The 10110-nt window shown below is 44.5% G+C and overlaps 1 protein-coding gene across 1 annotated transcript; it reads right to left on the bottom strand.

Moving 5' to 3' along the window:
- Window positions 1–7995: 7995 nt before the first annotated feature.
- On the bottom strand, window positions 7996–9113 carry LOC145408628 (protein FAM200C-like). Its single transcript, XM_080279315.1, has 3 exons — window positions 8725–9113; window positions 8467–8646; window positions 7996–8260 (listed from the first exon to the last, which is right to left on the bottom strand). Exons 1-3 carry the CDS (start codon window positions 9111–9113, stop codon window positions 7996–7998), a joined length of 834 nt encoding a protein of 277 aa, XP_080135441.1.
- Window positions 9114–10110: the final 997 nt, after the last annotated feature.

The following is a 10110-nucleotide window of genomic DNA, read 5'->3' as shown; positions in this document are numbered from 1 at the left end:
ATATAGCATATAAACATATTTTACACAGTTAACTCGATCATAAATGCAGTGATACCAGCATATACAGTAAACCAGCGAATTGATGAGAACTATAATACCAATTTGAACCTCGCGGGCATCACATCAGAAGCAAAGCCCAGGTTCCAAAATTACAAATGTTTTGAGCGTCTGGCGCACGTGTAGAAAATTGCTTGTTTAATTTTTAGTTTTCACTCAACCAAACAAAAAAAATCTTAACAACTGAAATAATCAACCGAACTAGATTATTTCTAATGCTTTTAAAATGCTATGAAGACTTTTTAAATCTCGGAAATTGGTTTAAGATCTTTATGAATACTGCCGAGGTTGGCGATGGAATGGGAGTGTAAGTGTAACCGACGCCATGTTTCAAGAGAACATTTAGGACTGATGAGGTCAGTGTCTTGCCTTGATTCCACATTTTCAAGCGGTTACAGTTAATTTACTTGTATTATTGTGCCTGTGAAAATTAGATATGGCATTGGAGATATCATAGAGGTGAGCATTTCCATTGAGTATTCGTGTTTCGTGATCAGAAAGGGCAACAAATTCCAAGCAGACGCTGAAGAAGGCTGGCTTCGTGAGTATCCTGGTCCACTTCCATAATTTTACCACTAGCTTCTGATTTACGTGCATAATTCTGCTCGTTGATATTAAATAAATTAATGGAGCTTATTAGGGTATAGGTATGTGATGGAATATTCATGTTTTGAGATGGTTGTGGAATGGCGTAAATGGAAGAACAGACGCCGAAGAAGGCCAGCTTAGGTATCCTGCTCCGATTCGTTTTTCGGCAGCTTCCATCTAATTTACTGACACAATTCTACTCACTGGTGTTAGAGAAGCAAATAGAGATTATTTGGGTGTACGCGTGTGAGGGAAAGTGGCTGTATTGAGATGATATTTGGCACCCTTGTAAAATTTGACGTCGAAGATGGCTGGCGTAGGAAGTTAAGTATCCTGCTCTGCCTCCATACTTTCCTTACAGCCAATTTCCCCACTTAATTCTGCTTACTGTTGTTATACATGGCAGTGGAGATAAATAAGTGTTAGTTTGGTGGCAGAATATTGTTGTTTGCAGATATTTAAAGGATGTGGGTGTTTTTCGTGTCGGTGCCGACATTTTGTAAACATTCTGCCCCCGACATTTTTAAGATGTTCGTATGTTATGTATTTCCGTCGATTTATTGTTTATTGTTTATTATTTATTATTGGTTATTATTTATTGGTTATTATTTAGTGGTGGTTGGTGGTGGCGACCATCATCCACTCACTTGATGTAGTGCTGCCTACTTCTTCCTTAGCCTTTATCATTCTTTTTCTGTGCCTGTCCTCCTCTCTTCCTATTTCTCCCATCTTTCCTTTCACTTCTTATTGCTTTTCTTTCCTTTACAGGTGGCTTTACATTGAGTGACAAGCCAAATGGTTTCCTGTAAGCCAAGAAACCATTTACAACGCTGGGTGGTAACCATATAACCAAACCATACGTGCTCCCTACGTGTCAACAAGTGGGTTGGTGGAGGGTTAGTGCCCCTCCCCGTAAAACAAATAACTCAAAGTCAAATGGCCACCCCTTACGGGATTATGGCGTCTGGCAATAGATAGATAGATAGTTTTTTTATGATGTGGGTTTGGGGTATTTTTTGAAGAGGATTCCACGTAAATAGCTCCTTCAAGCCGATGACGTGTTGGAGGGGGACGCCTGCAGGTGGTGGCACTGATATAACCACGCCAGTACCACTATTAATATATACGTTCCTCAGTCCCTATCCCATGACAGCAAGATGTGGCACTGCAGAGAGGTAACTTCATCCTGCAGTCCATCGGGTTCACGTTTAGGTGAGCAGGGAGCCACAGTAACACTTTTACTACCGCTGTCTGTTGACGATTTTATCTGTACGTTTAGATCAACATGGATAGGTCATAAAGGGATCTGTGGGCTTAACGTTGGATGAGGTTAATACTTACTGATATTCACAAAAAATCGTGTACAGTAATTAGACAAATTGCTCTCAGCACTGCTGGGTTGGGGCAGACATTGCAAAGTGTGGGCAACGTGACTGTGTACTCTAATATTGCATTGAAGTTGTGTGGCCTGTGTGAAAATAGTGTGGTGCATTTATAACGCTGCTCTGCTACTCCACCTGGATATTTCTTGCGTGTTGCAACGACGGCTCAGTGTTGTCAGTGTCAGTTGTGTATCATGTACTGGGTATGCATTTCCTACTGCCACTGCTACACACACACACACACACACACACCAATGTATCATGTACCGGGTATTCATTTCCTACTGCCACTGCTACACACACACACACACACACACACACACACACACACACACACACACACACACACACACCAATGTATCATGTACCGGGTATTCATTTCCTACTGCCACTGCTACACACACACACACACACACACACACACACACACACACACACACCATCATGTACTGTGTATTCCTTTCCTACTGCCACTGCTACACACCCACCCACCCACACACACACACACACACACACACACCAGTGTATCATGTACTGTGTATTCCTTTCCTACTGCCACTGCTACACACAACACATCAGATATTGCAGGGGAGTGTCTTGTGAAGCTCTGTTTACATACTGCCTTGTACAACAATTTTGGCCCCTCTTGGACTCTTCATGGGGTACAGGCTCAACATGTGGTGTATTTTCTTTGATAATAACAAGAGTAATATTGGTCACTTTCTCCCCCACCTCCAACTAATTGTTCCTTTCACTTGCAGGTACGATGTTACTTGTTACTAGTGCGTTACTTGGGTTACTTGCAAGATGGCAACATGAATACAGAGTCAGGCAGCGGTACGTGGCAGCCTAAGTTACAGAGAACCAGTGGCCCCAGTGTAGTGGCTTTCGAATTAAGGTGAGTCTTTTAGCCTTCTTAGTGCACTGACACCTTAATTTAGTCTGGCAGGCTCCAAGTGATTTTAGTCAGTAGGCACCTACATGAAAGGAGCGTTGTGGTGTGGATGTGATAGGAAGCGTTAGGTGAAACACACTGAGGTGGTTTGGCCATGTGAAGAGGATGGAGAGTGAGAGACTAACGAGGAGAAAGTATGTGAGTGAGGTGCAGGGACGAGAGGGAAAGGGAGGCCGAGGATGAGATGGGGGGGATGGAGTGGAGAGGTATGTGAGAGAGGGGGTGTGAGCTGGGAGCAGGGCAGTGAATGGCGGGGGACAGGGCGACATGGAGGCGATATTCTTGTGGTCACCCCTTACGGGATTAAGGCGTCTGGCAATAGATAGATAGATTAATAGACAAACATGAAAATTAGTGTCATTGAGTGTAGTATGTTCTCAGTCCAGGTCAGCGTCTTTGCCACTTCACTCCGATGATGTCTTAGTTTATTCTTGCCATCTCCAAGCGATTTTATTCAACTCAGGTCGAAAAGAAGATTGCTGTGCCTAAGTGTTGTGTCTTGGTGTGTTAAGCTGAGGTCTTTCTAAACCCTGTTGAGAATGGCAAGCACAGGACATAATTATAATCTTTTCACCTCTCTCTTCCTGTCCACATATAACTCTCCCATCCGTCTCTCAACTTCCTCCATGCCTCTGCTTCCCATCCACTTACTATATGCTTTCTTCTTTTGTACCACAGCCTGTCTCACCTCTTCTCCCATCCGTCTCTCAACTTCCTCCATGCCTCTGCTTCCCATCCACTCACTATATGCTTTCTTCCTTTGCGCCACAGCCTGTCTCACCTCTTCATTCCACCATGCTGTTCCTTGCACCCCCTTTCGTCTTCTCTTCACCCCATACACCACCTCACACATCATATTTTTCATGTTGTCACTTCCATTAGCTTCAGAGGATGTTCACCCCTGTAGCTGGGCATTTTAAAGTTGTTGGTACATCCGCATGAGGCAACTGGCGGGCAAACTAGGTCTTTCATGAAACACTTTTATTCTTACAAAATAGTTAAACAAAATGCCTCTCCATGTTTGTATCAGTTTAAGTCCATCCACCCTTGTAAGACTACACCTGGCCATCACCAAGCTGACAGGGGTTGGGAATCTTCGTCAGGTTAGAACAAATGAGATATTTTTAAGTCACATGGATGTCACTCGAGAAGAATACCGGTACACTAATTCCTTGTTATATGTTGGCCTTTTTCTAGTCTTTTTTTGCTGTACACTTCTTGACTCCAGTGCCATTGTCAGTGTTATTCTTGCCATGTGTACACCACAGTGTACTGTACTTTAAGACAGCTGTAACCCTTTCAATCCAGTGATGTATTCAACATTTTGTTCTTGGTATCTCTAGACCACTTTATTTAGTATAAAGACTACTCGTGAGCAGTTGTTGAGCAACCCTGGTCTGTCTGGTTGAGCAGACCTATCAATCACAAACAAGCAGCTACCCCTGCAGGGCCGTGCCATGCAGTGAACCAGTGTTTCCTTGCAGTGGACAGCACCTTGCCACTGCCAGGTGCGGGCAAGAGTATGGAGGTTGGGTTGCCAGACGGAATTTGCATCTGCATCCAGTACCAGGAACGCCATAGTAGGCTGCACATCATCCTGCTGTTTGGTGTTATGGTTACCACCCAGCGTTGTACAGTAAAGGGTTGCCATGGTTACACCACAGTAGGCTGCACATCATCCTGCTGTTTGGTGTTATGGTTACCACCCAGCGTTGTACAGTAAAGGGTTGCCATGGTTACACCACAGTAGGCTGCACATCATCCTGCTGTTTGGTGTTATGGTTACCACCCAGTGTTGTAAAGGGTTTCCTTGGTTATAGGAAACCAGTAGGCTTGTCACTCAGTGTAGAGCAGCGATTCCCAACCTGGGAGCCATGGCCCCCAAGGGGGCCATGGGACATTGACTGGGGGGCCATGGGCCTTATTGGTAATATAAGATATTATAAGGTATTTGGTCTGGGTAAAACCTGACAGAAATCAAGTATGAAATATACCTTACTGTGCTAGTTTAGCCTTAAGTATATTGGGGTAAATACCGTTTTCTGCACAATATCAAATATTAAAAATATATAAATATACGATCTGAGTTATATAGGGGCCATGGAGCTTCTCATAATTTTCTCGGGGGGCCACAGGACCAAAAAGGTTGGGAACCACTGGTGTAGAGCCACCTAAAGTGGAAAGAAGAGTAATAAAAAGCAACGGTAAGGATGGGAAAAACAGGAAGAGAAGAGGCCAGACACAAAAAGGGAATGACAGGTGAAGGAAGAGATAGGCAGCACTACATCAAGTGAGTGGATGATAGTGGGACAGACACTAATTGGGAATGATGAATGAAGGAGGAAGTAGGCAGCACTACATCAAGTGAGTGGATGATAGTGGCCAGCAGCCACCACTGCACCCGGGTATAGTATAGGGATTAAAGAAGGTTATACTGTATCTAACCTCGCCAGTCTCTCCTAAGCTGAATATAAACACCTGAGGCAGCAAGAATAATCTGAAGCATATGTTTGGTCATGTGGAGAGGATGGAGGATGAGAGACTGACGAGGAGAGTATATGAGTGAGGTGGAGACCAAGAATGAGATGGATGAATGGAATGGAGAAATATATGAGAGAAGGGAGTGTGAGTTGGAGGGAGGGGAGTCAAGTGGCAGAGGACAGAACAACGTGGAGGCAATTTGTCTGTGGCTACCCCTTACAGGTTTAAGTGATGTGGTAATAGATAATGTCAGTGGATCGAAGGGGTTATATTTTCAATAATTTACAGAAAAAAGCCCAATACAGTTCCATTTCTACCAATAAAGCTGATTTGCCGCTTTGCTTTGGTGGTGGAGAGGGACGCCTTCATGTGGTGGCACTGATATGTCTGGGCGGCTACACTGCATGGTTAAATAACACCCCCAGCTACTGCCCTGCCCCCCGAAAGGTGGAGGGTGGACTACGGCAGGACAGCTTAAGCCAGCAGTCCACCGGTTTGACGTGTCAGATGAACCTGGGGCTACATTATTATTAACTTGTACTACCACCACTACTACTACTACTACCGCTGCTACCACCACTACTACTACTACTATTGCTACTGCTACAACAACTACTTACCTACCGTACCATCACCAGTCTCCTCTGATCTACAGTACTTTTATTTTTCCACACCAGACTTACTCGTACAATGAAAGTCTTGTGTAGGGAGTCAACAACTTTTAGTCATTATTCTCTTCCTTACTGTCTTCTCTCCAGTGTTTTGTTCCTTTGTTTATCATGTGTCTTGGCTGTGAATTAGTGCCATATGGTGTTTGACAGGCGCTGGGAATGCAATATTGAATTCAGTTAAGTAGTCAACAGCCTTTAGTAATTATTCTCTCACTGTCTTCTCCAGTATATTACCTTTGCTTATCATGTGTCTTGGCTGTGAATTAGTGCCATATGGTGTTTGACAGGTGCTGGGAATGCAGTATTGAACTCAGTTAAGAAGTCAGCAACTTTTAGTCATGATTCTCTCCCTTACTGTCTTCTCTCCAGTGTTTTGTTCCTTTGCTTATCATGTGTCTTGGCTGTGAATTAGTGCCATATGGTGTTTGACAGGCGCTGGGAATCCAGTATTCAGTTCAGTTCCACCTTATTCCATCTGTTGGTATTTGTGGCCAGGTGGCATGGTGGTTGTGTGCAGCAGTTTGGTGCAGAATAGTGGCGAAACATGACTGGTGGAGAAGGCCAGATGGACGACTCGTTACCATGGCAACCACCTGATGCTTACCGTGAGCATTTTCTTTGTAATAGACTTTTATTTTTGCTTTTGTTTTTTGTAAGCTTATTGATATACTCGACAGATTTTATTATTATATACTAACGGTAATATAGGCCTCTGCATTTTGTCAACTTTTTTTTTTTCATTTATCCATCGCCAGACGTTTTCATCACGCAAGGGATGGCCACAAACAAATCGCCTCCATGTCATTCTGTCCGCCATTTCGCTTCCCTGCTTCCAACTCGCATCGCCATCTCATATACCTCTTCACTCCATCCCTCCAGCTCATCCTTGGCCTCCACCTCACTCACGTACAGTACACTCGTCTCGTTAGTCTCTCGCTCACTATCCTCTCCAACGTCTTGATAATACTTGCAGGTCATGATGGTTGGGTGGGTTGCAGTGATGTAAGTGGCTGCCCATGGGTTAGAGAGAGAGAGAGAGAGAGAGAGCAGAAGAACAAACTGCAGCATGGTTAAGAGATGTGATTTAGAGAGTGAGAGAGAGTGACCATGAGTTGGAGCAGAAGAAACTGCCGTATAATTAAGAGATATTTTTTAGAGAGAGCGAGAGAGAGTGCCCATGAGTTAGAGCAGAAGAAGAAACTGCCGTATAATTAAGAGATATTATTTAGAGAGAGAGTGAGTGAGAATGGCCATGAGTTAGAGCAGAAGAAGAAACTGCCGTATAATTAAGAGATATTATTTAGAGAGAGAGAGTGATTGAGAATGCTCATGAGTTAGAGCAGTGGTTGCCAACCTTTTTTCCAGGCGACCCCAATCCTGCACATGTAGCCATGACCGCGACCCACTGGTTTTATACACTGTATGTAATGTATTATTGTATATTACTGGTTGTACGCTGTAACGGTACAGGGCAAGTGTAATTAATAGCCGTGTGAGAGAGGTGCTGTAAGGTTGAAAAAGACAAAATTAACATCATTAAATGTTAGTTTAGTTATAGAAATTTAAAGGCTTCATTTGAACCAAAACATCCACTTATGAAACAATATTTTGTCACATTCCACAAAGACAAACTAAAATAAAAATATTTTTTTATCAACTGATAAATTGATTTTAATGAGAGCCTTGGACCAGGATCTGGCTGGTAAGCATTTCCATTCATGGCTTAGTCGTAGAAAGTGCTACCCTTAAATCATGTTCAGGTTGCACCCAATTTCTGCTTTTCGTTTTGATGGCAGCCAGATATGCAAACCCTGATCCACACAAATAGGTTGTAACGAACGGCAACAACACTTTCACAGCCTCACTGCCGAGGACTAGTTTCTCCTTCACAGTAGTCCAGAACACTGCTAGTGACTGTTTCATCATGTTGCACCTCGATGAGCTCCTCTTGCAGATTTGGGATGGAAGACTCCTCTTCTGAGAGGTCTCTGACGTGGACATCGAAGGGTCTGCGCACCCATTTGTATTTCTCATGCAACTCTTCATCCGGAATATATCTGTCAAACTCCTCACTCAACTTTTCAAGGTGCTCATCAATACACTTTGTTCGTCCACAAGCGTGACGTCTTCATCTTCCAGAAAAAGGTTCAAGAGTGGAAAGGATGCAGTTTTCCCCCGCTCAATCTTTCCCTTCCACGACCTCAGTTTCGCCTTGAATGCCTTGAGCTTTTCTGACACAAAGAGATGAGTTTTTTCTGTTCCTTGCATGGATATATTCAGCAAATTCAACACTGTAAATATGTCTGTTGGATATGCCAGTTTAAGCAACCACCTTGGTTCTGTAAGCCTTGATGCCAGTGCATGTTTCTTCTCGTTCAAGAAGATTTCAACCTCTGCACGCATTTCCAACACTCTCTGGAGCACTTTCCCTCGGGACAGCCACCTGACACAAGAGTAGTAAAGCAGGTGTTCATATTCCGACCCCATAGCAGAGCACATCTGACTGAACAGCCTGGAATTCAGAGCTCATGGTTTAAAAAAATTCACTATTTGAATCACATCTTTTATCACAGAGTTAAGCTCAAGTGACAGTTTCCGGGAGGCAAGGTTTTCCCGGTGGAGCAGACAATGAGTCACTATCACTTCGGTGTTGACTTGTTTCACCCTAGCGGTGAAACCCTGATGTGCCCCTAGCACTGCAGGTGCACCACCCGTGCACACACTGAAGCACTGATCCCAGCTGAGGCCTTCTTTCTTGATGAAGCTGTCAACCAACTTGAACAGATCTTCACCTGTTGGTGTCGTCTCCAGTCGTTTACAGAACAGGAATTTCTCTTCCATGTCATTCTTCCCTTGGTACCGCACATATACCAAGAGCTGTGCAGCGTCACTGACGTCAGTTGACTCAACCAACTGCAAGCTGAAGTTTCCGCTCTCCTTGATGGCAGCCACTACCTGTTCTTTGATGTCTTCCGACATCTCTTGAATCCGTCGCTCATTTTGTTGTCTGACAGTGCAATAGTTTATTTATTTATTTTTTTTTTTTTTTCACCGCATCATCTCCGAAAATAGTACAAACCACATCGAGGACTGCTGGCTTCACCAACTTTTCCCCAATTGTATGTGGCTGTTTACACTTAGCAATTCTTTTTGCAGCCAGATAGGATGCAATTGTTGCTTGTCGAACAGAATACACTCCTGTGTTCATAGGGGTGTCCAACCGCTGACGCTGCAGTTGTTCTTTCCTCTTGAAATACTGGCGGTCTTTCCCCGCCAGCGTCGGGTGTTTTCCGTGGAGATGGCGCTCGAGCTTGTTTTCTTTAAGCGACTCATGGCTGAGCACTTCCCCACATCTAACACATTGAGGTTTTTCGACCCCACGATCGATGAGAAGCGTAAACCCAATGTCATGGAATTCTTCTTTGTACACCCGCTTTCTGGACATCACTGAAGAATCTGAAATGAAATATATACTTGCTTAATAATAAATCAGACAAAAGATGCTGTTTGGTACCGTCCGCCAGGAGGGGAGAGGGGGAGGGGGCCAAGGAAAGAGGAGGAGGGGAGGGGGCCAAGGAAAGAGGAGGAGGGGAGAGGGCTAAGAGAAGAGGAGGAGGGGAGGGGGCCAAGGAAAGAAGAGGGGGAGAAGTAAAGATGAAAGGGGGCAAGGAAAGAGGAGGGAGAGGGGAGCAAGGAAGGAGGAGGAGGGGAGGGACAAGGGAAAAGGAAGGGGAGGGGTAAAGAGAAGGAGGGGAGGGGGCAAAGAAAGAGGAGCAGGGGGAGGGAACAAAGAAAAAGGAGGGGGAGGGGGCAAGGAAAGAGGAGGAGGGTGAGGGGACAAGGAAAAAGGAAAAGGAGGAGTAAAGAGGAGGGGAGGGGGTCAAGGAAAGAGAAGGAGGGAGAGGGGCAAGAAAAGGGGAGGGGGGAGAGGAGCAAGGAAAGAGGAGGGAAAGTGTAGGAGGGGGAGGGGACAAGG

The sequence above is a fragment of the Coenobita brevimanus genome, chromosome 78 (genome assembly GCF_032717465.1).
Source record: "Coenobita brevimanus isolate Jiangsu-jjx chromosome 78, ASM3271746v2, whole genome shotgun sequence".
NCBI lineage: Eukaryota > Metazoa > Arthropoda > Malacostraca > Decapoda > Coenobitidae > Coenobita > Coenobita brevimanus.
The sequence above is the reverse complement of the archived record's forward strand: the minus strand, read 5'-3'. Positions and strand labels throughout refer to the sequence as shown.

Coding starts and splice junctions, on each gene's coding strand:
- LOC145408628 (XM_080279315.1), bottom strand. CDS start 9,113: ATGTCGGAAGACATCAAAGAACAGGTAGTGGCTGCCATCAAGGAGAGC. Junction 8,647..8,724: donor AACCTTGCCTCCCGGAAACT/GTCACTTGAGCT, acceptor TCTGAATTCCAG/GCTGTTCAGTCAGATGTGCT. Junction 8,261..8,466: donor TCAAGGCTTACAGAACCAAG/GTGGTTGCTTAA, acceptor TGGAAGATGAAG/ACGTCACGCTTGTGGACGAA.